Consider the following 24,872-nt stretch of genomic DNA (forward strand, 5'->3'; position numbering starts at 1 on the left):
CGGAAGTGACCGCAAACCTACCCCGCATTGTCCCGCCCTCCAGTTGCGCTACCAGTAGGCGACGGGGTCGCCGTACTTCCTGTGCCCGGAGCCGTAGTCTGCAACCCCTCTTAGTCCTCTCCCATTGGCTGCCATAGGGACGCGCTGTGATTTCCTATTGGTCGCGTCTGTCCTCTGGCGCCAAGCCTCCACCCTCCGGTACTGTCTGGTCTCTGGGTGCCGGATAGGTTACAGGCTGAGAGGGCGTCTGCCCACTGGACCAGTGAGCAGCGTGGAGAGTGAGGGCGGCGGCTGCGTGGTAAGGCAGGGCGGAACTCCGTGTGGCCATTGGCCAGGGCGGGTACAGGCTAGAGTTACGATTGGTTGGGGAGAAGGGACCGTGGTGGGGTTCGAGCTGCGCGGCCTCAGCAGCTGCGGGAGACGGAAGTGGTGAGAGCGCGGCTTTGGAGGGTCGGGCGGACGCCGCCTGGGTGAGTCACTGTACCCCGTGCACTGCCAGCTTGGGAACCACAACGACCAAGTCCTGCCGGGCCCTCACCGGCTCTCTTGAGTCCCGCCCTCTGTCATTAGGGGCTCCGCCTCCGAGCCTTTAGCCCCGCCCCTAGAACCTGGGCACCTGGGATCTCCTGCCAACCTGGCCCGTCCCCCTACCCCAAGACCAGATTCCCTAACTGAGGAAACCTTGGGCCTCCCAGGCCTGGTCCTTGTCGCTCCCTTCCTCTCTCCGTTTTTCAGGCTGCGTGCCAGTGAGCCGTGAGGCAGCACCTCCGGCTGGCCGCTTGCGGGCTCCCCCGTGAGGGAGGGAAGGTTGGTAGGATCACAATGGAGGCTTTAATCGCTGTAGCCTCCTGTGGGACTCTGCTGCTCTCCCTTACCCCCGCCCCCCAGCATACCAAACATGAAGGAGTGTCGGTGAAACTCAGGCCTGGCTCCTTAAGTGGGCCTAGGAGGCCTTAACTTGAAATACTTGCTAATTCGACCCATTTGACAGATGTTGACTCTCTGGCCGGGCTGGCCTGATTCTGCCCTTGGAGTGTGGACTCCTCCCTATAACCTTCATCCACTTGCTCTCAAGTATGCTCAGCAGGACCGGGCCAGCCCTGCTGCTCTTTATCACAGGTTGTGGTCCTCTCCCTCCCTCTTGTCCTCTGCTCTGGACTCTGCTCCCGGTAACAGGTCAGGTGGGTGCTACTCCTAGACTCAGAGAAAGGCCGAACAGCCCAGTGGATTCAGGCCCCTGCCAGGGCCGAACGTGAGTCCCAGGTGGGCAGTTGCCTGTGCAGAGTTGGCATTTCTCCTCTTTTGTAAAGAGCAGGGTTTGGAGTGCTCTGCGTCTGGCTGTGGAATCAGAACGATTGTGTTCTGCCGAGTAAATGGGGACGATACTTGCTCCTGGATTTTAGTGGTGGACTTCACACCGCGCAGGGTCACTTTAGTTGATGGACTTCACACTACGCGGGATCGACTTGTTGCTCCTCCCACTGCCTGATTGGTGTGGTACCTTGTTGAGAGGCTGGGTTCTCTGTGACAGGAAAATGAGTTGTAGAGGAGTGCAGGGGCAAACCTGTGACATTTGTTGATTCCATGCTGATGATGTTAATGGTGCACTTTACTCTTGTGCTCTGTCTCCTTTAGTGACAAGCAGGCTGCTAGGACCCTCGCCAAGCTAGAATGGTGAGTACTCTATTTCCTCATACCACTGGGTATAATCCGAGTCTCGCTGGAAGCTGCCCCACCTCTCTCTCGGCTTCAGTGCTCCAGGGTACTCTGTTCACTTCCTAAACAGGTTCGCCTGACCTGATAAATTGTTTCTTTATCTTTTTTGGTGGCAGGTGTTGTTTTGAGACAGATTCTTGTTATAAAGCCTTGGCTAGCCTGGTACTAGAAATGTAGCCCATGCTGGCCTTGAACTTGTGGCAACCCTTCTGCCCTCCGTCTCCTAAGTGCTAGTACTACTGGTGAATGCAGTGTTGGGCCTTGCGAATGTTAGGCAAGTACTCTAACACTGAGCTAAATATCTAGCTTATGGTTTCTTAGGATTGGAAAAAAAAATAGGCAGGAGATAGCACTGGGCTCAGTAACTTACAGTTCTTCTGTTAAGTGTTTTGTCATGCCTTCCTTATAATAACAAGCTACTATATCACCTCTTGCTTTTCTTGGGTCCTTGGTTAAAACTCTCCATGTTTAAAAAAAAACAAAGTTTTTCTTATCTTTATTTATTTATTTTTGTTTTTTTCGAGACAGGGTTTCTCTGTGGCTTTGGAGGCTGTCCTGGAACTCACTTTGTAGACCGGGCTGGCCTCGAACTCACAGAGATCCGCCTGCCTGTGCCTCCCAAGTGCTGGGATTAAAGACGTGCACCACCTACGCCTGGCAGTTTTTCTTATCTTAGTATCCCTGAACTTCAGGGCATGGTGGCACAGGCTTTTTACCCCAGCACTTGGGGCAGAGTCGGGTGAATCTCTGTGAATTCAAGGTCAGCCAGGTCTATGTAGTGAGTTCCAGGACTTCGTAGAAAGACCCCAACTCCTAAAACTAAAACAAAAACAAAAAAAAAGCTCCTGGTGAGTCTCATCAATATATTGTTGATGCTGTGCCAGACTGACTCCACCCAAATTGTAGGCCTTAGCCAGCTCCCAGGTGCTGTCTATTAAGCTCCTATAGATGACAACTTACTGTCTTCTAGGACAGAATTCTAAAGGGGACCAGAGTGTCCTTGGGGGTGGTGCATGACACCCTGAGAAATTCTCAAATTGAAGGAATTCCTTAATTCCCAAGAGCTAGGACTTCAGCAGTGAGATGAGGAAGAGGTGTGGGCAGCGTTTTCCAGACAAGACTCACCCTTTGGCTGCGTCTCCTCAGTTTCTTTCAGGGGTTACAGGTGAATGAATTCAGTTAGCCCAGGCTCTTTTCAGAAAGCCTACCTACCACGATCCTGCTCCCATCAACTGGTAGCGCATCTCCTTTTTCCCTGTGGTGGTACACTGAAGATAGTCTGCACTTCAGGGTCAGCCCGTCTACTTAGCACTACCTTAGGGGAATTTCACTCTTTCTCTCCCTTGGACCTAAAGACTCACCAGTGAAACTGGATGGGGGTTTATTTTGTGTAGGGTTAGGGTAACATTTGACACTGCTCAGCATTATTGTACTTAATGAAAATGTCAGATTTTTCAGTTTATCCCGGTCCTCCCTTCCCCCAAACAAAGCCCTCATTTCTGAAAGTTACCAGGTACAGGAAGTTGAAGAGTTCTAGCAAGCTCCTCCCGTCCCTTTTGCAAACACTGCGCCCCTTATGTACTCCTCCTTACTTGGCTCACTACGACCCAACTCCATTCATTCTTTCTCCTCCTGGCTTTTGAGTTTTGTTTTTCTATAGCTACAGTGGTCCATAATTCCAGTTCTCTCAGATTAAGAAGTTCTTCCAGGAGGATTTTCATTTCCATTGTCCAGGGCATGTGAATCAAAGGAGAGATGGAACTATAGGAGAAGGCCATGAAACAAAAAAGGGTTTCCCTTAGAGATGTGAAGTGACCGCTAAGATAGCACCAGACCGGTATTCTTTTAGAGGACAAGAGGGATTTAGTGAAGGCAGGCTAGTAGAAGAGGCCAATGAATCAAGCATAGGTTCAGAGGGAAGAAGGAAGGCTTGGGACTGTAAAGAACACCGGATGGGCTCCATCTTGGGATCCACAGAAGCCTAGAGGGAGCTCTGAGAAGAGGGAAGAGGGTGGGAAATTCTGTGTGACAAGGGTGTAGGGTAGTACACCTGGAAAAATGGGAAATGAGAAAGTGTGGGAGGACTCGCTTCCCCTTTCTGAGCAGCCCCAGGGCGATTCCTCGGCCCACTCTAGAATGTCCCTAGAGGTCCCGGGGATTGTCGCCCTCAGTCGCCCCGGGGGCTGCAGGGCGGGAGGAGCCTGGGCGGCGGGCGGGGCCCCGAGAGCCGCTCCGCCTCCCCGGTGGCGTCCTGGTCGCTGGGCTCCCCTCCCCTTCGGCGCTCTTGTCGGAGGGCGGAGCCGGGCCCGCTCCATTGTGGAGAGGAGGGGAGAGCAGAGGCTGGGTCCTGGCGCCAGGACGCTCGCTTCTGGCCGCGCAGCTGCATCAGGCAGGCCCCGCAGCCGGGATGCAGCGGGCGCCCAGGGCTGGCGGGCAGCGCAGCAGCTCCGGGGACATGTGGTGCGCTGGCCCAGACAGCCCGCGACCATGAGCCTGACCGCCCGCGTCTCCTGCTCCATGCTTAGCTGCTTCGTAAGTGTCAGGCCTGTCCTGCCAAGGCCTGGGGCGGGGGTTGGGGGAGCGCTCTACGCTTGCTGTACCCACAGCCCCGCCCAAGGACCCCCCGCACGACCCCAGCCAAACCTTAGGGGCAGGGGAGACGGGTTAGCTCTTTTCTTCCTCTGACTTGGCTACAAGAAAGCGGGTACTGGGGATTGTAGAAGGCCGGGGATAAAAATTCTGTGATTCTTTCTGGCTCTGCAGCCACTGCCCTTGACTGCAGATTTTCAGGCCCCGCCCTGCAGGGGTACATCCCTTTACCTCCTCCTCTCCATCTTGGTCCCACCCGCTATATCCTTGCTTGGGGATGTAGGATGTGCCTAGTAGGTTGTGTGGGATGTTAGGTTGCCGAACGAGGAGCTTGGATGTTTGTGAGCTGTCTCTAGGTCTCCGGTCCCCTCCCCCCTCGCTCACTCCGTCGTTCACCTGACATACCATTCTTTTCTCCTTGACTGTGCCCCAGACAGCCTCTCTTCTCCATCTTCCCTGCCTCTGCAGGGTTCTGTATCTCTGAATCATCCCCAGTCTTCCCCTCCTCCCCTCTGGCTAATGCTCCTTCCCAGCTTCCCCCATCTGTCCTCTCAGATGTCGTGTCTCCCCCAGCTTCCCCCCCCTCCCCGTAGGTGTCTGCCAGGCCTCCTCTCTCCCCTGGCTGTCCTTGGGTCTCCTGCTTCCTCCCTGAACGTGGATTCCCTCTTTTCCTCTCCCTTGGTAGTTGGGAGCAGAGTGACTTCTGCTTGCTCTGGGTATTCCTAAGGAATTCCCCTCAGATCAGCAGGCGGGGCGGGTTGCTTGGCACTTGGCAGGTAGTGGGGGCTTGTCAGCAGCGCTGAGCCCAGTGGGAAGATAAGCTCAGCTCCAAAACACATCCCTCTTTTGAAGATATTCACAAAGGCCCTCTAGAGGCTTGGGACTGAATCCCCCCCAACCTCCTCCTTTGTCTCCACCCACCAGGTTGATGCCTGAGTGGCTGGAGGGACATGGTTTCCTTTCTCTCTCCAGTCAGCTACCACACCTGGCTCCTGTTCCTCAGGTTTCTTTTCCCAACCCTGCCCTTGTCTTATTTTGACACGAGTCTTCCTTAGTCCCCACCCCCTACTCTGCACACACAGTTTTTGCAATGTTGGTTCTAAGGAGAAGCCTCCTTAAACAGTAAAGATTCCCAGCCCCTCCTTGGCTAACCTCATGTTCCCCTGAGCACCCTCTATGTCGCCCTGCTTCCAGCCAAGCCAGGCCTCCTTTCCTTCCTCTAGGAACCAGTGCCTTTACATATATGACGAGGAGGGTGTCTCTAGGTTTGTTGGTAGAGGAGGAGAGTGAATGAGCCTTAGGAGTCAGGTGGGGTCTGGCAACTCAGGATTCTGGCCTCCCTGCAGGGTGAGGAGGGGCCTCCCAGCCTGGAGTACATCCAAGCCAAGGATCTGTTCCCTCCCAAGGAGCTTGTGAAGGAGGAGGAGAATCTTCAGGTAAGGAGGAACAGGAGGCTCAGGGCGGGAGGGGCTTCCTGCCCAGTTAGTGCTGTAGACTCCCAAATCTTCCGAGGGCCTCCCAGAGCTCTGGCTTCCTCCTTGTAGGCCTCTGCAGGGAGAAGGTGTGTGCATTTGTTGGTCTGTATTGTTGGAGCCTTTGCCCGTAGAGAAGGAGAGGCAGTTTTCCCGGACAGCTGGCGTGTCCTGACTTTTGACTCTCCTTCGTTATCCACCTTTTTTCTGAGCGGTTCCTGGAGAGCGAGCAGGGGCTGCAGAGAAAAACAAGGGAGAGACTTGATTCTGGGCTGAACGTTTCTCTGACCTTTGACAGGTACCCTTCACAGTGCTACAGGGTGAGGGAGTGGAATTCTTGGGCCGGGCAGCTGATGCCCTCATTGCCATCTCCAACTACCGACTGCATATCAAGTTCAAAGACTCTGTCATCAACGTAAGTTCTCGTCTTGCTTTTCTCACACCAAAGTGGTGTGCTTTAAAGTGGTATTGTTCAGTTCTCTACCTGATCACGTCTCCAAGAACAGTTGGGGTTCCCTTCTCGCCGGCTTTTGCATTTCATGCTTCATTCCTCTGCGTAAAGGTTTGTCTGTCTCTCTTCCCCCCTTCCTTTCTTTTATCCTGTTTGGGCCCTACCTCCTTTAAAGATTTCTTTTTATTTTATGTTTATTTGTGAGTACTTGCATGTATGTATGTATGTATATGCTCCCTGTGTGTACCTAGTGCCTGAGGAGACCAGATGAGGGTATCGAACTGGAGTTACAGGAGGCTGTGAGCAATTGTGTCAGTGCTGGGAACTGAAACCAAGTCCTCTGCAAGAGCAGCAAGTGCTAACCACTGAGCTACCTCTCCAGCTTCCTGTGTGGGCTTTTAGAAGAGTATGGAAACAGTGGCATTATTAAAGAGCATAGACTTTGGAATCAGGCAAATTTGGCCTTCTGTCTGCACTGCCACTTCTGTGTCACCTTGGACAAGTGATGGTGTCCTCCTTATTGAATAAAATCATGGGCCTTTAGGATTATTATGGCATTAACTGGTCACGTGTGTGAAGCACTTGGTGGTATAGTTACCAAGCCCTTAACAGATGCTGGCTCCCTTTTTTCCAGTGGTGCGCGTCACCTTCCAGGCTAGGGTGTATCTGAGCCTCAGTTTGCTCTTCCTCTGCAGGTGCCCCTCCGGATGATTGACAGTGTGGAAAGTCGTGATATGTTCCAGTTGCACATTGCCTGCAAGGACTCCAAAGTGGTGAGGTGAGCATAACGGGGCCTCATTCCCGTTCTCTGACCCTAGTGTTGTGAAGCCCTGTCTACTGCAGGGCACCTTTGGAGCAGGAGAGGAAAGATGCCACTTTCCCTATTGGAGGAAAAGGTATTCCATTCCATGTTCTTCGTTGGAAGGTCAACTTGCTAACTCATTCTGTCATGACCTGATATAAAATGGGGATGCTGTTTAGCCGATGGAGCCATCGTGGAGGATTACTTGAGTTAATGCATATGAGCACCTGGGTCAGGGCCTGGCTCACAGCTCTCGTTTAAGTAACCGTCTGTACCGTCTGTACCACGGTTTAGGTACTGCAGATACAGCAAAGAACTCAAACATTCCTGCCCTAAAGATCTGTATCCTAGCCGGGAAGGCACTAACAATAAACAAGTGAAATAATGATAATGTAAAATTAAAAGTAAAACCAAGGGAGGTCTTAGCAGGTTAGCTTTAAACAAGTGAGCAGAGAAAGTTGCGTAGATGACGAGTGTTTGGGTCAGGACCTGAGGAAAGTTACTGAACAGGTATGTGAGTGAAAGGTATGCCAAAGGGCGAGTGGAGTGCAAAGGTTCTGGAGTGGGTGTGTCCCGTGCCTGCACATCAGAGGAATGGCAAGGTGCTAGTGTGGTTGGAAGCCGCACATATGGGCGAGGCTAGCGGGGCAGGAGAGCAACGGCAGAGGCAGCAGTGGCTGGTGTTGGCTTTGACTTTGAGGGAACTGAGAAATCCAGGGAGGGTTTTGAGCAAAGGGGTAATGCGATTTATGGACTCCCTCTGACTGTTAGGTTGAAACCCCATAGAAGAAAATGGGGACAGAAGCCAAGGCTGAGCAACTAGTTAGGAAGCTGTTACAGTTGACTCTGGTGAGAGGTGATGGTGCCCTGCCTAGCTGAGATGACAGGACTTGCTGTAAGTTGGCTATGAGAGAAAAGGGGAACTGGGCTGACGCAGGCTGGAGAAGGACGCCAGGTGAGGGCCTGCCGTGTGCAGACTCATGAGAACCCATATTGTTCTTCCCATATACGAAAACGGAAGTTGCTAAAGGCAAACCTAATGTGGAGGTGTGCTGCTCAGAACCCCTACTCCATACTCAAGGCACATTTGGAGTCAACAGAGGAAAGACTTCGTGGCGTGGAGTAGGCTGGGGAGGCTTCAAGGAAGTTGGGGGACTGAACCTCTTTAAAACTTGAGTAGGTGTGGCAGAGGAGACGTTAAGCAAAGGAGAGAGAATAAGGAGATAAGAATGCTGAGGGCAGGACTTGTGCCTCATGGGGAGGTACCACTGGCTGGTAGGCTGGCCATAGGTCTGGTCTGAGACATGGAAAGGCTCATCGGAGAGAACAGCTGTGTCTAAACATAGAGCATTGTCTCAGGCCTCGGTGTCTCCTCACCTGCTTTGCAGTGTCTTTTCTTCACAGTCTTTGTGACCATGCTTGTGACTCTTGGTCCCATGGCATGTCTACCTTCTGCCTCATCCAAGCCTGTGGCTTCTTGCCTGGCAGGTGCCACTTCTCCACTTTCAAGCAGTGCCAAGAGTGGCTCTCAAGGCTAAGCCGAGCCACAGCGAGACCTGCCAAGCCGGAGGATCTCTTTGCCTTTGCCTACCATGCCTGGTGCCTGGGGCTGACGGAGGAGGATCAGCATACCCACCTGTGTCAGCCAGGTGAGGCCAGGCTGTTTTCTTGGGGAGTCTGCTTCTTGGCCCACGATTATCACCCCTCCACCACCCCTGGGTATTGGTGCTCTGGGAAGCTGACAGGCTGGGGGATGTGTTGCAGGAGAGCACATCCGATGTCGACAGGAGGCAGAGCTCGCCAGGATGGGTTTTGACCTGCAGAACGTCTGGAGAGTCTCACATATCAACAGCAATTACAAGTGAGGGTGCAGGGCCTATAACAGCCCATGCCTGAACTTTCTCTATGTTTAGATTAAATGTAGTGGATATAGCTTCTGGGTCCATGAGGGAGGAGGTCTTAAATTGTCCCTATTGTCTCAAAGTCTTTCCCTGGGATTGTTATCCCATATTTAGATGAAGACACCCTCCCCCTGTCTTTTCTCAGGCTGTGTCCCAGTTACCCCCAGAAGCTGCTGGTTCCTGTGTGGATCACAGACAAAGAGCTGGAGAATGTGGCTTCCTTCCGATCTTGGAAACGCATCCCTGTTGTCGTGTACAGGTGAGGCAGTATGGAACAGGAAGTAGGAGGCTACTTTTGATGTGGCTAGGAATCAAAACCTGTGGTTTGCCAGGTGTGGCAGCCTACGCCTTTGATCCCAACAGATGAGGCAGGGGGATTCTCTGAGTTCAAGGCCAGTCTGGTCTAAAAAGTACAGACAGGGCTGTTAAACAGAGAAATCCTGCCTTAAAAAACCAAAAGGAAACAAAACAAGAACAGGTTTGGGGTAGTCAGTGGAGAGGAATTGGCACCTTGTTGGGAATTGACGAAATTATTATTAGTATTATTATTTTGGTTTTTCGAGACAGGGTTTCTCTTATTGTTTTGGAGGCTGTCCTGGAACTCGCTCTGTAGACCAGGCTGGTCTCGAACTCACAGAGATCTGCCTGCCCCTGCCTCCCGAGTGCTGGGATTAAAGGCGTGCGCCACCAACGCTCGGCTGAAATTATTTTAAAATAAGCACTTTCAGGGCCAGAGAAATGGTTCAGCAGTTGAGAGCACTTGCTTTTGCAGAGAACCTGGGTTCAGTTCTCAGCACCCATGACAGGTCACAGCCATCTGTAATTCCAGGGGATGTGACACTCTCTGGCTTCCACGGGCACACACATGGTACATATACATATGTTCCTGCAAAACACTGATTCACATCAAAATAAAAATAGCTGGCCAGTGGTGGCACATGCTTTAATCCCAGCACTGGGGAGGCAAAGGGAAGCCGATTTCTGTGAGTTCCAGGGCATCTAGGGTTTTATACAGAGAAACTGTCTTGAAAAGCCAAAAAAGAAAGAAAAACCAAAACAACAAAAAAAATAGAAATAAGTCTTAAAAAAAAAATAGAACTATAGGTACAATCTCAGATTTCTTTTTTCACCTAAAGATAAAGCTTTAGGGAAATTGGTTTTTGTTTGTCAGTTTTGGGATTTTTTCCCCCTTAGTGTATATGTAAAATACTGCATTTACTAAATGTTTGGCAAGCTGGTCTGAAGACTGAATCAGGCCTATACCTTATTTTATGATGTTATGATTTTTTTTTAAAGATATGGTCTCACTAGGTGTCCAAGTGCCTTTTTATTAGCCGTTTTCTTGCTCTCTCAAGAGTGCTGGAGTTATAGGTATGTGTCGGCACATCCTGTTTTGGCTGCTCCTTTAGTGGAGACTTGGCCAATTCCTATGTCAGAATGTAAGTGAACAGCCTGGCACTTTGGAGGCAGGTGCAACAATATGAATTTGAAGCCAGCCTGGTCTACCCAGTGTGCTCTGGGCCAGCCAGGGCTACATAATGAGATCCTGTCTCAACAAATAAAACTAGGCTGAGATAGACAGTAACCATGAGATTTAGAATGGTGTATGTTCTTAACTCAGGCTTGTTCTCTTGGTGCATATTTGAACCTGGAGCAGGTGCTATGCAGATTTGATAAGTCAAGGTCACAATGGGAGTATGGGAGGTGTTTCAGAAAAATGTGCTCTGGAGGTGTGAAGGCTTTTGGTTGCTGTTTTCATGACCTGGATATGCTGGTAGCCTGTGCTGGCTCTGGAGACCTTGGTCTAGCCCCATGAGGTCTCTGCGGTAGCTTCTGGAGGCTTGGAATACCAAGGGCATTATGGTTTCTTCTGTTGTGTCAGACACCTGCGCAATGGGGCTGCCATTGCCCGCTGCAGCCAGCCTGAGATCAGCTGGTGGGGCTGGCGCAATGCTGATGATGAATACCTGGTCACGTCCATCGCCAAAGCCTGTGCCTTAGACCCGGGGACAAGGGCCAGCGGGGCCTCCCTCAGCACTGCAACTACTGATGCCAGTGAGGCATGTGACACTGATTTCGGTAAGGAATGGGTGCTGCTAGTTCCCTCAGTTCTAGCCCCTATGAGCCTCTGGGTCCCTACCTTTTGGGAGGTGGAGGTCTGAGGGGTCCGAAAAGACTGTTCTTTTCTTCTGAGCTAGAGTGCCCCAAAGCTAGGATGACGCTGAATGGCTGACTGAACCTGAGTTGTCTTCTTGCTGTGTATTTAGATTCATCTCTGACTTCATGCTCTGGTGTGGAAAGTACAGCAGCCCCTCAAAAACTGCTGATCCTGGATGCACGGTCTTACACAGCAGCAGTGGCTAACCGGGCCAAGGGTGGAGGCTGTGAATGTGAAGGTATTGCGGCCCCTTAGTGTCTGCAGTCACTGCTCTGGGGCAGCTTTGGTGAAAAGGGGGTTTGAGGGCAACTTGAGCATTTGAAAGAACTGAACCCATCTGCTTAGATCCAGGGCTCTGCCACCTACTAGCCATGATTGTAAAAAAGTGTCAGTCACCTTGTAAGTTTTCTCATCTGTAAAATGAGGATGATTGACACCTTGCAAGGTTATTAGAATGACTAGCTTAGACAGAAGATTGGTGGCTCAGAGCAGCTACATCTGTGGAGAATTTGTATCATTATCCCTAGTACTGCTACTGTCAACGTTACAGTTACTGTTTGACTAGTGGCGATTGAGCATCCAGAGGAAATTCAGAGGCAATTCACAGTTAACAGTATGTTTACTATGTTGCCATTCTGGAATGTTCTGTCCTGCCTGGGGAGCTCTGTCCACTGGGACTGCTCTTGTCTTGTGGCTGTTTCCAGGACAGGTGTGTATGCTCCACTTTTCTCTCCCGTCTGCAGAGTACTATCCTAATTGTGAGGTTGTGTTTATGGGAATGGCCAACATCCATGCCATCCGGAACAGCTTCCAGTACCTCCGGGCTGTGTGTAGCCAGATGCCAGATCCCAGCAAGTAAGTGTTTCCTTTGAGATTCCACGCCCTTCCAGTCTTATCCTTAAGAATCTGAGCGGGAGATGGGAAGTTTGAAGTTTAGACTTCAGTGTCTGAGCAGGGTGAGTGCAGTGCACCACTTCTAAGAGCTCTTCTTCCTCTCCTTGAGTGACACTTTGCCATTGCCATAGGCCATTGGAATCTTTTTTTGTAGATGATTGTCCTAGCAAAGAAAACAGAGAACTGGGAGAAGTGTGGCTAAGTAGGCATGTGACGCTTCACAATTCCTCTTTCGAGTCTAAGAAGTTCTTATCTCTGTGTCTCACTTCCCTACCTTTTCTGCCTAGAGATATCTGGCAGGGTTAGATTTCTTGGTTTCAGCTCTTGATGGGGTTTTTGTTGGGTAGAGCAGCTGAGGAGGCAGAGAAGTTGTGGTAGCCCCTAACCTTGGTGATTCTGTTTCTCTGCTCTTGCACAGCTGGTTGTCGGCACTGGAGAGTACCAAATGGCTGCAGCACTTGTCAGTGATGCTGAAAGCGGCTGTGCTGGTAGCTAATACAGTAGATCGGGAAGGCCGGCCCGTGCTGGTGCACTGCTCTGATGGCTGGGACCGTACGCCACAGATCGTAGCCCTGGCCAAAATATTACTGGACCCATATTACAGGACCCTGGAGGTACTGAGAAGGGATTGGGAAGAACAAAGGAGAGGAGGGAAGAGGGATGGTGTCAGGTTTTCTGGAGAATGTTTCAGTAGAGGACGTTGGTACCATTGAGTCCTCTCCCAGGGTTCGACTTCTTTGTGGCTGCCAGCTCCCAGCGTTGGACGGTTCCCTGGAAAGCTGGACCCCAGTCCTTCCAGAGTTGCCTTGTGCTGAGACTGGCCATTTTGCAGGGCTTCCAAGTATTAGTGGAGTCTGATTGGCTGGATTTTGGGCACAAGTTTGGAGATCGCTGTGGCCATCAGGAAAATGCAGAGGACCAAAATGAACAGTGTCCTGTGTTCCTCCAGTGGCTTGATTCTGTTCATCAGCTGCTTAAGCAGTTCCCTTGCCTGTTTGAATTCAATGAAGCATTTCTGGTAAGTCCTCAAGCCTGTGGCCAGGGTTGGAGAGTGGTATCCCGAGGCCCTCAGGTTCACACTGTCTGGACTTCCTAGGTAAAACTGGTGCAACACACATATTCCTGTCTCTATGGCACATTCCTGGCCAACAATCCTTGTGAGCGAGAGAAGCGGAACATCTACAAGCGGACGTGCTCTGTGTGGGCACTCCTGCGAGCTGGCAACAAGAACTTTCATAACTTCCTCTATACACCTGGTTCGGACGTGGTAAGGTTGAGCCCTTTTCCTGCTGGAAACCTATAGGGGGAGGAGAAGAGACTGAGTCAGTGAAAAGAAACGTAGAGCCAAATGTTCAGGGAAGGAAAACGGACAAGGGCTCCCATAAAACGCTGACATTGGACTGCTTCCGTAGGTCCTGCATCCTGTGTGTCATGTTCGGGCCCTGCACCTCTGGACAGCTGTTTATCTGCCTGCATCATCTCCATGCACTCTTGGAGAGGAAAATATGGATCTTTACCTTTCCCCAGTGGCTCAGAGCCAGGAATTTTCTGGTCGTTCTCTGGACAGGTGAGAAATCCTTCTTGGTTTCCCCTGTCTTTACTAGGAAAGCAATAATTACTTCTTACTCTATTTCACATCAAACTTCTCTTTCTCTTCCTTCCTTCCTTCCTTCCTTCCTTCCTTCCTTCCTTCCTTCCTTCCTTCCTTCCTTCCCTCCTTCTTTATCCCTTCCTCTTTCTTCTTTTGTTTTTTCAAGACAGGGTTTCTTTGTGTAGCCTTGACTGTCCTAGAACTAGCTTTGTAGGCTGGTCTCAAACTTACATATCTGCCTACCTCTGCCTCTGCCTCCCGAGTGCTGGGATTGAAGACATGTATCACCACCATGAGGCTACCTCAAAGTTTCCTACTTTTGTTTACACTTATTTATCTGTGTGTGTGCTTGTATGCTTGCACATGTCACAGCATACATGTGGAGGTCAGAGGACAACTTCCAGGAGCTGGTTCTCTCTCTACCCACGTGAGTTTTGGGGATTGTACTTAAGGCATTAGGCTCATTCCCACTGAGCCACCTCACTACCCCATGTTCTTTTGTAATGAGCTATTTATAAACAACTTCTTGAGTCATGTAAGGGAGAAACTTGCCTCAAGACTCAAGGCTAGACGGGAAGAGACTGTTTTAAAGGTCTACACTAAGTTGTTTGCCTTCTTTTTTGGGTGCCAGTGTCACCTGGTGTGACGTCCCCACGCAGGTGAGAGGAGAATGAAGGAGCTTGTGGGAATGCTGCTGATTTTTGTTCACTGACTCACAATGTAGAGAAATTGTTCTCAGAAGCAACCTTGGCTTTATCCAATATTAACTTGTAGAAGCATTTCACTCACAGAGCCAGCAAAAGGGTAGACTCTATCTTTAAAAGGCCAAATTTAAAGCGGGCCACTAAAGTTCTCTTCTGGATGAACTTTTGGGGGTAAGAGACTTAATTACTTCTTGAATTCACTAGTACTCCATGATACTTTTTTTTTTATAATGTTAAACTCTATAGAAGAAAATGAAGTCTCCCGGTTCTTTTCCTCACAGGTGTATACTGTTAACACTTGTAGGTGCATATTCAGATGCTTATCTCTTTAAAAGCATCACACGCGCCTCAGGCCCTCAGGTGCAAGCTCTCCTGGCTCTCTAGGAAGAGACTGAAGCAGTCGCTCCTGCCTGCACAACACATTTGTTTTTAAAAACAGCTCCCCAGTTTTTTGTATACTGTTTTACAAGTTGTTCTCATTTTGTGTCAGGCTGTGATTCCATGACAACACATATAAAACTACTTTTTAGAATTTCCTTCTTATTATTAATTTTTGTAATACTAGGCATCAGTCTGATCCTTGTGCACACTAGGCAGATGTTCCACATTTAGTTACATCCCCAGCCCTGCTTTATTCTTCCATGGCTTTAGAGTAGTCCAAAGTTAAGAGTTATTTGTATACATACCCTCTCCATCCCTTTTTGATCATTTCAGGATTAATGTTGTTTTTGAGACAAGGCCTCACTATGTAGCCCTAGCTGGCTTGGAACTCACAGATCTTCCTGCTTCTGCCTCCTGAGTGCTAGGATTAAAGTCAAAGGTAATAGAAAGAAACACAAGTTATTGTAGGCTGTATAATACTACAATTGTATAGTAGTACAGTTGCAGGCATTATAATGCAGAGTTTATTCTATGCATTTAAAATAAGTGTATTTTTAGCCGGGCAGTGATGGTGCACACCTTTAATCCCAGCACTCAGGAGGCAGAAGCTGGCGGGTCTCTGTGAGTTTGAGGTCAGCCTGGTCTACAGAGAGAGTTCCAGGATAACTAGGGCTGTTAGATAGAAACCCTGTCTCGGAAAACAAAGACAAAAACAAAATTTATTTCACATCTATAGATGGTTTGCCTACACACATATCTATGTGTTGTGTGCATGCTTGGTGCCTGAGAACGTCAGAAGAGGGTATCAAATGTCCTAGAATTGAAGTTACAGGAGGTAGTAAGCCACGATGTAGGTGTTGGTAACCAAACCCAGGTCTTCCATAAGAGCAGTAAGTGCTCTTAACCACTGAATCATCTCTTCCATCTGCATTTTGATTCAGTTGTCAGTAGTAAGACAGCATAAGCAGTGATTATGACCTACTAGCAATAGCATATCTGGAGAATTTACCACCTAACTTGGTAGGGACACGAGGACTAGCCAGCTCTGCTATAGTGTAATTCATTTATAAAAAGCCTCTGGAAAAGAGAAGTATATTCAGAAATAAAATAGAGACATTTTTAGTAGACTGTGGAAATGGTTGAAAGTTGGAGAATAAATGTGTAGAGTGCAGAGGACCCAACGTTTCTTCAGAGTCAAAGACAGGTTTACAAGTCTTAAAGGTTAAAGATGAGGAGAATGTTCATACCACCAGTAGCCAAGGAAGAGTGGAGAAGACAAGCCAGTTTGCAGAGAGAGAGGAGATGCAGGGAGGATGGGATTGAAGTATCAGTTGATAGCAGAGAGGGAGGTGTATTACAAGGCAGCCCAAGATGGAGCGAGTTGGATTTAGAGACTAACTGATGTAAGGATTTAAGAGGAAATGTTTCGTTAACAACTGTCCTGACTTCCTTTGGCTATACCTTTTCCCAGACCACAGTATCTTCCTCCTGTCTTTCTTTATTAAAGTCCAACAAATGGTTTTATACCTGGTTAGGTTCTGTGCTTTCTGTGTAGTCTTCTCTGGCCATGTGGGCTGGCTTAGCCCATTTCTCCTTCTAAGTCCTCAGGCATTATTGTCTATACCAGTGGTTTTCAACCTTCCTAATGTTACAGCCCTTTAAAAAACAGTTCTTCGTGTTGTGGTGACCCCAGGCATAAAATTATATTCCTTGTTACTTCATAACTATGATTTTACTACTGTTATCATAATGTAAATATCTGTGTTTTCCGATGGTCTTAGGCAATCCCTTGGAAAGGGTCATTACACACACACACACACACACACACACACACACACACACACACACACACACACACTACCCCCACAAAGGGATTGAGAACCACGGATCTAAGCTATCATCATTATTATTATTTTAAATAATTTATTTACTTTTATTTCATTTGTATTGGTGTTTTGCCTGCTTGTATGTCTGTGTGAGGGTGTTAGATCTTGGAGTTAGAGACAGTTGTTAGCTGTTATATGGGTTCTAGGAATTGAACTTGAGTCCTCTAGAAGAGCAGTCAGTGCTCTTAACTGCTGAGCCATCTCTCCAGTCCCATAAGCCATCATTATTGGCTAAACCTCTGGGCACATGTGAAGCTATGAAGATTGGCACTGTTAATATTTGAACTTGAAAGGGTGCGTGGGAGTCACACTTTTATATATAGTTGAAAGTTTCTGTAATAAAAGATAAAGCAAGAAAGCCGGGCGGTGGTGGCGCACGCCTTTAATCCCAGCACTCGGGAAGCAGAGGCAGGCAGATCTCTGTGAGTTCGAAGGCCAGCCTGGTCTACAGAGCAAGTTCCATGATAACCTCCAAAGCAATACAGAGAAACCCTGTCTTGAAAAACCAAAAAAAAAAAAAAAAAAAAAGATAAAGCAAGAAAAGACAAAGTCAGTTGTAACTTTTTAAAAGTACAGTACGCTGTGCTGGGCTGTGTGTGTAGCTCAGTGGTAGAGCATATACATGCATTGAATCCCCAGCTCCACCAAAAAAAAAATGTGTGTGTTGGTTGGCAGGGTGGCACTACAGTTATTTAGGCCTTACTCTTAGCCATCCTTAATCAGTAGGTTTTGGATGGACCTTGGAAGCAAGATCTGATGTATGCTATAATGTACATTTGATTATTGGCTTCCGTTGACCTTTGGCATCCTGCTAGCAGAAACCTAATGTGAACTTAAAGCTTATTTGTTCATTTCCTTTTTCAGTTATTTTTTTTTGGGGGGGGGGTGAGAGTGTTCAAGACAGGGTTTCTTTGTCTAGCCTTGGCTGTCCTGCAGCTAGCTCTGTAGACCAGGTAGGCCTTGAGCTCTGCCTCCTGAGTTCTGGGACTAAAAAGGGTATGCCACCACACCCTGCTAGTTCATTTCTTAATTTCCTATTGCTGTGCTAACTGTTGGGTATTCAAGTGAGACATAGGAGACCTGACCTCAAGGACTTTGGAAGAGGGAGATAAACAAATAGTAAGTGAATACTGTGCTTTAAAAGCCCCAAGCACTGCCGGGCAGTGGTGGCGCACGCCTTTAATCCCAGCACTCGGGAGGCAGAGGCAGGTGGATCTCTGTGAGTTTGAGGCCGGGCTGGACCGACAGCCTCCAAAACAATAATGAGAAACCCTGTCTCATAAAACCAAAAAAAAAAAAAAAAAAACCCAAGCACCATGCTTTGTTATGGGTGATTTGTTCAGATTTCACTATAGCTTTAAGAAGCTGTCACTTGCTGGGCGTTGGTGATGCATGCCTTTAATTCCAGCACTTGGGAGGCAGAGGCAGATACAGGCAGTTCCAGGACAGCCTCCAAAACAATACAGAGAAACCCTGTCTCAAAAACCTAAAAAAAATGCTGTCACTTTAATCTTTCTTCCACCAATGAGGGAACTGAGGCTCAGAGAAGTTAAGTTGAAAAGTTTCACAGCTGAGATTTGAGCCCTGGCTATGAGCTAGAGCTCTAGTACCATGTACAATGCCAAGTGCAGAGCTCGTGCCTTGTGTTTATTTCTTAGCTCTGGGGACACAAAGACAGGAGGAGCTGGTTAGCCAGTCTAGCCAAATTGGCAAAATTCAGGCTTAGTGAGAGACCTTGTCTGAAAAAATAAATTGATTGAGGAAGACTCCCAATGTTGACACATGCACACATAACAGTGAGCCACATGCAAAATTGATCACAAAAATAAAATCAAATATGAAAATAGTCTGTTACAATAAATATCAAAACTAAGTACTTACAATGAGCTATGATGTAGCTTGGCCTTTGGAGGATTTTGAGCTGATATGGCATCTGAGAAGAGCCCTGTGGAGTGTCTGTTTCCTGCACAATTTCCCTAAATTTTTATTGCTCAAAAGATTTAGTACTGCAGTAAAATCAAGACAACCATTCTTGAAAATGCCTGACACCATTTGGTGAATAGGAGTGTTCCTTGAGTTCTTTGAGTGATGTCTACTAGAAGTTTCCATGGGTTTGGAGAGTTGAAGGGACACGCTGCTACTAAAAATTTGTGTTGAGGAATCATGCCTTCTTTTTTTTTTTTTTTTTTTTTTTTTTTTCGAGACAGGGTTTCTCTGTGGCTTTGGAGGCTGTCCTGGAACTCGCTCTGTAGACCAGGCTGGCCTCGAACTCACAGAGATCCGCCTGCCTCTGCCTCCCGAGTGCTGGGATTAAAGGCGTGCACCACCAACGCCCGGCTCAGATAAGCATTCTTGAAAATGAGTGTATCTTCAGGTTTGTGCAAAGTAGACACCCATCAACTTGAGTTATTTATAATATTAAATGTCAACATTGATTTTGATACCACTCTGATGACCTAATTGTATACATTGGAAGTGTCTCCCATTTCCTAACCTGGAGGTTCTATATTTGTCATTTCAGGTTACCTAAAACCAGATCCATGGACGATCTTCTTTCTGCATGTGACACAAGCAGTCCCCTCACTCGTACTTCCAGTGACCCTAACCTGAATAACCACTGTCAGGAGGTCAGAGTCAGTCTGGAGCCCTGGCATAGCAATCCTGAAGGAGCAGAGACAGGCTTTGTAGACTCTGGTGTGGGAGGGCCACAGCTGACTGTGGGAGAAGTGGGCCCTTCTCCTCCTCCTCCTCCTCCTCCTCCTCCTCCTCTTCCTCCTCTGCCCAGCAGCCAGAAAGACTACTTGAGCAGTAAACCTTTCAAGGGTAACAAAAGCTGTTCTCTCGGTTATAAATTACTCAATACTTCTGTGCCCTGGGAAGTGAAGAGCAACACCTCTGATATTAAAGTCCTGGAAGAGACTAAAACCCTGGCCCCAGGCCCTCCAGCCCAAGAGGAACAGAGGACTTCTGATGGCTTAGGGAAGCCACCTGAACAGTGTCCAGAAAAGGAAGCTGTCAGTGCATGCTCTAACGTTTCTAGCAAGTGTGGTGGAGCCTGTGATTTTCCTGAGCCTTTCCAGGATTCCCTTCCAGGCACTCCCCAACAGGCCCATCTAGACTCCATGCAGGCTGTGCCCACACGATGTACTGTAGACCACAGTCAGGACAGCCTCTGCAGCCCACCAGATGCTGCCAGCCAAACTCCGCAAGAGCCAGATACTGACCTCCTCAGCCAAGATCCCCCAGGGTCTATGGCAAGTATCTTCCCCCAGGAGCAGCCTAGGTTGGTGCCGGATCTGATCTACAAGAAGGAAGATGCTGGCAAGAGAGGAAGTAAAAATGGACAGATATTAGAAAATCTGCGCTTTGGGAAAATGCCATTGGAGTTGGCACGAAAGCCAATTTCTCAGAGCCAGATCAGTGAGTTCTCATTTTTAGGGTCGAACTGGGACAGCTTCCAAGGGATGATGACTTCATTCCCGAGTGGGGAGACCACTCCTCGGCGATTGCTTGCTTATGGCTGTTGCAGCAAGAGGCCAAGCAATAAGCACATCCGTGCTGCAGGACCCTGCTTTGGGGGCCAGTGGGCTCAGAGAGAAGGCGCAAAATCACCTGTCTGCTCTAGTCATTCCAGTGGACATTGTACAGGTCCAGGAGGAAAGACCAACCGGATGCGGTTGTCCAGTCATCCAAAGCAAGTCTCCAGCACAAAGCCTTCTCTCCTGAGCTGCCCTTCTCCTGTGCCTCCTCTCTACCTGGATGATGATGGACTCCCCTTTCCCACGGATGTGATCCAGCATAGGTTACGGCAGATCGAAGCAGGGTACAAGCAAGAGGTGGAGCAGCTCCGTCGACAGGTTCGAGAGCTTCAGATGAGGCTAGACGTCCGTCACTGCTGTGCCCCTCCAGCAGAACCGCCCATGGACTATGAGGATGACTTTGTAAGTATTCACCAGCTGCCACCTGTCCATTCAGTAGTCACTTGTTGAGTACTGTCTGTGTGCCACTGAGTTAGGCACTCCTTTCAGGATGAAAGACAAGCAAACTGATATTCTGAGTGTTAAGATTGGGCAGGCACCGGGTGTTATGGAGGTAGAGTGGAGTAAAAAGGTCAAGGCAGGCTCTCCTGAGAACGTATTTAGCTGAGTGCTGAAGAATGTGTGATATTTAGCAAGGTAGACAGTGAAAGGGAGAGTGCATGTTCAGAAGCATGGAGGCATTATGTATGGCTTAACAAAGGGTGGGGTGTATGTGGGCATGTGTGTACACTTGCATATACTTTTGTGCTGGGATGGAGAGACAGGAAGTATAAATGAGCTAGCACTGGAGAATTAATGGAGCATCAGCTTGAGGACCTTTTGATGAGGCAAGTGAGACCCAGAGTAGGAGGCTGGTTAGTACATTTTTATTTATTTATTTATTTGAGACAGGGTTCCCCTATATATCTCTGGCCTTCCTGGAACTCGATTTGTAGACCAGGCTGGTCTTGATCTCCCTGAGATCCTCTTGCTTCTGCCTTCCAAATGCTAGGATTAAAGGCATGTACCACTATTCCTGGCTTGGCTGGGCCATTTTAAAACAATTCCGGTGAGGGATAAGGAGAACCATTCCGGCTTTACTGTCCTAGCTGTCTTAGATTCTGGCATTGCAGTCCTCAGGGAGCATCTAGGACTCATCTTGCCCCTTGCTGAATACATGGGTTGACCCCTTCCATTAATTAAGGTGCTCCTAGTTGTCTGCTGATAGAATAGACAGGACTAATAGCTTCTTACCTTCCAGGGTGATGCTTTAAATATTCAATCAACTTCTACTTGTACAGGCCAGATGATAAACATTTTTAGATTGTGTGGGCCAAACAGTCTATAAGACAACTATTGTGTGGCTGTGGTAACATAAAAGTAGTCACAGAGAATATGTAAATGAGTAGATATGGCTATGTTCCACTAAAACTTGATTTATGAAAACAGGATAGATTTGGCTTCTGGTTTGGCAACACTCAGCTTAGGGTATAACAAGAAGTACAGTCTTCACTATGCTGTGCTGTCACATACTGGTTAACAGATGGTTCTGAGCCAGAATACTAAGATTAAATATCAGCGTTACCACTTACGAGCTGTAGATGTCTGTGACTTAGTTTCTTTATTTTGTGCAGTGAGGATAATACGAATACAATTCACGATTACTCTGAGGACGTAAGTAAGTTTGTTCATGTAGTGCATGTAGAACAGAACTGATAAATGGCAAGTGCTGGAGCTGAGGGAAGTGATGCTGCTGTCTTTGCCTGTGTGTGCTGCAGACGTGTTTAAAGGAGTCAGACAGCAGTGACACTGAAGACTTTGGCTCTGATCACAGTGAAGACTGCCTTTCAGAAGCAAGCTGGGAACCTGTTGATAAAAAGGAGACTGAGGTATGTGTAGGCAAATGTGTGGCAGGTATTTAATGTAAGCCAGCGAGTTACATTTCTCAGAGATGAGGATGGCCTGAGGCCTAAACCGCCATATCCCAGATAAATATCATCCTTGTAGGCAAGTAATGGCCAGTCATAAAGACCATCCTGGTCATTTTCTCCTGGGATACTTTCCTGATTGCAATGTTGTTGTTCTCCTTTTTGAACGTGGACCTGGAATTTTCCCTTGTGCCTTCTGGTAGGTGACTCGCTGGGTTCCAGACCATATGGCCTCACACTGCTATAACTGTGACTGTGAATTCTGGTTGGCCAAACGAAGACATCATTGCAGGTAAGTTGTTTTTTTGGTTTGTTTTTGTTTTTGTTTTTTGTTGCATTTCATTGTTACTCATAATGTAGGATTCTATATATAGAATGAAAGTAAATTAATTGAAATTGGAGATACCTTAATAGTATTTTTGTTTACTCCTAGGCTTTTTATTTATTCATGGGAACCCTTTTAGACTCATTCATTCTCAGGACACTGATATTTCTAATTAGTTCCTCCCTCTTTGTACTTTGGCAGAAATTGTGGGAACGTATTCTGTGCTGGATGCTGCCACCTTAAGCTGCCCATTCCTGATCAGCAACTCTATGACCCAGTTCTTGTCTGTAACTCATGTTACGAACACATTCAAGTGTCTCGTGCCAGGGAACTTATGAGCCAGCACCTGAAGAAACCCATCGCTACGGCTTCCAGCTGAATGCCTGAGGAGATGACCTGTCCACTCTTAGCAGGTTTGAAGGGAGGAGGAGCTGCTTCAGGTGTAGTCTGGAAGGTTCCTTGGTATGGCTCATGAACACAGAGCTCAAAGATACCATCTTGAGAAATCCTCCTTGGTACCATGTGACTGCAGCAGAGGCATTTGAATTTGGCAGGAGATTTTCTGCTGGAGAGACCCTTACTTTGGGGTAATGGTCCTGATCCAGACCCAGAGTCTGGAAGCTTCACACTAAGTTGGTGACTCCAGCTTCTCTCCTGGAGGTCACAAGGTGATGATTTCATAAATAACTGCCTGGTGCAAAGTGCCCAAACAGCAATAGAAAGGCATACTCACAACCAAACTCCAAGTGATAATGAGACCCGTCTCTCCTCCACCTTGAGAAGAGCAGATCATAGTATACAAGATAGGACTTTCCATCCTATTTGAGAAGAACTCTCTTCCGTACCTCTGCGCTCTGTGTCTGTGCATGAAGGCTCCGTCTTTTAGAGGCGCTCCCTCTAGTTGCATTAGTACTGTCCTCTGTGGAGTCTGCTTCAAAGACTGGTTTGGCAAATGGAGGTTTTGATGTATTTTTCACCTGGCTCATTGGCCAGCATCAGTGAATATTCAATTTTTAGAGGGACAGTTCTAAGGATTAAGACGTTTTTGGAAACAGAGGAAAGCTCTGATGTGTAGTCTTGGCGAATATCGGTTATTTTGAGCTGTGAAGGCAGTTGTCACTCTGTTCCACAGTGGCTGCTCTTGAGGGTGTGCGCACTGTGAAGAATGAGAAGGGAAAAGCAAAATTATCCTTGTGAAATTCTGCGGATTGTGCCCTACCCTTTGCACCTGACTTTCCTAGTTGTCCTGGTGCTAACACGGGAGCTACACCTTGATCCGCCCCTGGCATGAAAATAAAGCAAAGGATTTTGTTGCTCCACTGCCCACTTTCCCCATGTTGTCTTTCCCTTGGCTGCTGCCTCCTCTGGGTCACACTGCTTCTTATCCTGAACACTTGACACCGTGAGGGTAGAATATAGCATTTGGTTTTTACCTCCTAGCATATGCTATTTGGTATGTGAGGGTTTCAGTACAAATGCTGCTGTCTATTTCTGTGCACTTAACAATGGAACCCAAACAGAAAGAAGAAAGCCTTGATACCAAAATTGGGAGTGATGATGTGTCCATTTGGACCAAACGTTTTGTTTTATTTTGATTTTGTTTTTCATCTTACTATGTACCAGTGGCACTTAACCAAAAGATACAGTAATATAGCCATGTACTGTGGTCGGGACAGGTACAGTCTCCTGGCTTATAGTGAAAGCACTAGGACTTCCTATCCGTGTTTTCCTTAATTCATTCATGTAGAAAAGATAAAATGCTTACTGTGTTAAAACTACAGCAGTTGTCTTCCTCGCTGCTACTGTCACGTTGCTTTCTAGAAAACATCTTTTTCATTCCAACTAACCAGAACCTGCATTTAGAATAGGAATCACTGTCCTGACCTTTTCTCCAGTTGTGCAGCAGAGCATCTGTGCCCCTTGTATATGAGTCATGGATGTAACCTAAAAAGTTTTGGCATATTTAGGTCAACCTAGCAGATTTGTTTTTCATTTAATATGGAGCTGAATAATGGAGATTTTGTCTGGGAAATTCCTAAGATCAATGAAAGAGTGACAAACTATTTGTCTGTGATACATAAAAATATTTTAAACATTTTCTCAATCATTAAAATTGACTGCCAGTCACAAGTGGCTTTTTAATTACCGACTTTCATTGCACTTCACTCTGTTTTCAGGGGATCGGTAACATTCTGGGAGACTGTATCTGTCTACTTTGTGTGACTGTTCTGAGGGACTGTCCCATCAGTGAACAAACTGCATGGCCTTGGAGAGAGACTCTGGGCTTCTGGCTCAGCTGTGTTTATCCTTTCAGAGCTGTTGTGGGTGTAAGTGACATGATGTGGCCAAAAATCCAAACTGTGCAGTTGCGTTGTGACAAACATGCAATGTGCTGTAAAAACTCAATACAGTTTAAATAAAATCTCTATATTAGTGCTGCTTTGTTGGGTCTTTTTATTTTTTAGTTTATTGGCATTGGAAGTGAACCTATGGCTTCATGGATAAAGCACTCCACCGCTGGACTAGATTCTAATTTCTAAGAAAATACAGTACTTT

General features: G+C 47.7%; 1 protein-coding gene across 5 annotated transcripts; it reads left to right on the plus strand.

Moving 5' to 3' along the window:
• The first annotated feature begins 283 nt into the window (after nt 1-283).
• Mtmr4 (myotubularin related protein 4) lies at nt 284-24,751 on the plus strand. Of its 5 annotated transcripts, none has more exons than XM_040749441.1 (19): nt 284-298; nt 1,636-1,674; nt 5,652-5,741; nt 6,076-6,192; nt 6,924-7,006; nt 8,519-8,679; nt 8,795-8,891; nt 9,077-9,190; nt 10,814-11,010; nt 11,199-11,327; nt 11,833-11,944; nt 12,402-12,597; nt 12,816-13,001; nt 13,080-13,250; nt 13,396-13,550; nt 19,067-20,486; nt 21,842-21,952; nt 22,195-22,283; nt 22,518-24,751. In XM_040749441.1, the coding sequence occupies exons 2-19, from the start codon at nt 1,672-1,674 to the stop codon at nt 22,693-22,695; spliced, it is 3,609 nt and encodes a 1,202-aa protein (XP_040605375.1). In that variant the 5' UTR covers nt 284-298; nt 1,636-1,671; the 3' UTR covers nt 22,696-24,751. The 5 variants fall into 5 exon arrangements, with proteins under 5 accessions (XP_040605375.1, XP_040605372.1, XP_040605374.1 ...); XM_040749438.1 differs by lacking the exon at nt 284-298 and adding an exon at nt 365-470; XM_040749440.1 differs by lacking the exon at nt 284-298 and adding an exon at nt 823-1,263.
• Nucleotides 24,752-24,872: the final 121 nt, after the last annotated feature.

Source organism: Mesocricetus auratus, unplaced genomic scaffold (assembly GCF_017639785.1).
Source record: "Mesocricetus auratus isolate SY011 unplaced genomic scaffold, BCM_Maur_2.0 Super-Scaffold_100007, whole genome shotgun sequence".
NCBI lineage: Eukaryota > Metazoa > Chordata > Mammalia > Rodentia > Cricetidae > Mesocricetus > Mesocricetus auratus.

Coding starts and splice junctions, on each gene's coding strand:
- Mtmr4 (XM_040749437.1), top strand. CDS start 4,204: ATGAGCCTGACCGCCCGCGTCTCCTGCTCCATGCTTAGCTGCTTC. Junction 8,680..8,794: donor TACCCACCTGTGTCAGCCAG/GTGAGGCCAGGC, acceptor GATGTGTTGCAG/GAGAGCACATCCGATGTCGA. Junction 9,191..10,813: donor ATCCCTGTTGTCGTGTACAG/GTGAGGCAGTAT, acceptor CTGTTGTGTCAG/ACACCTGCGCAATGGGGCTG.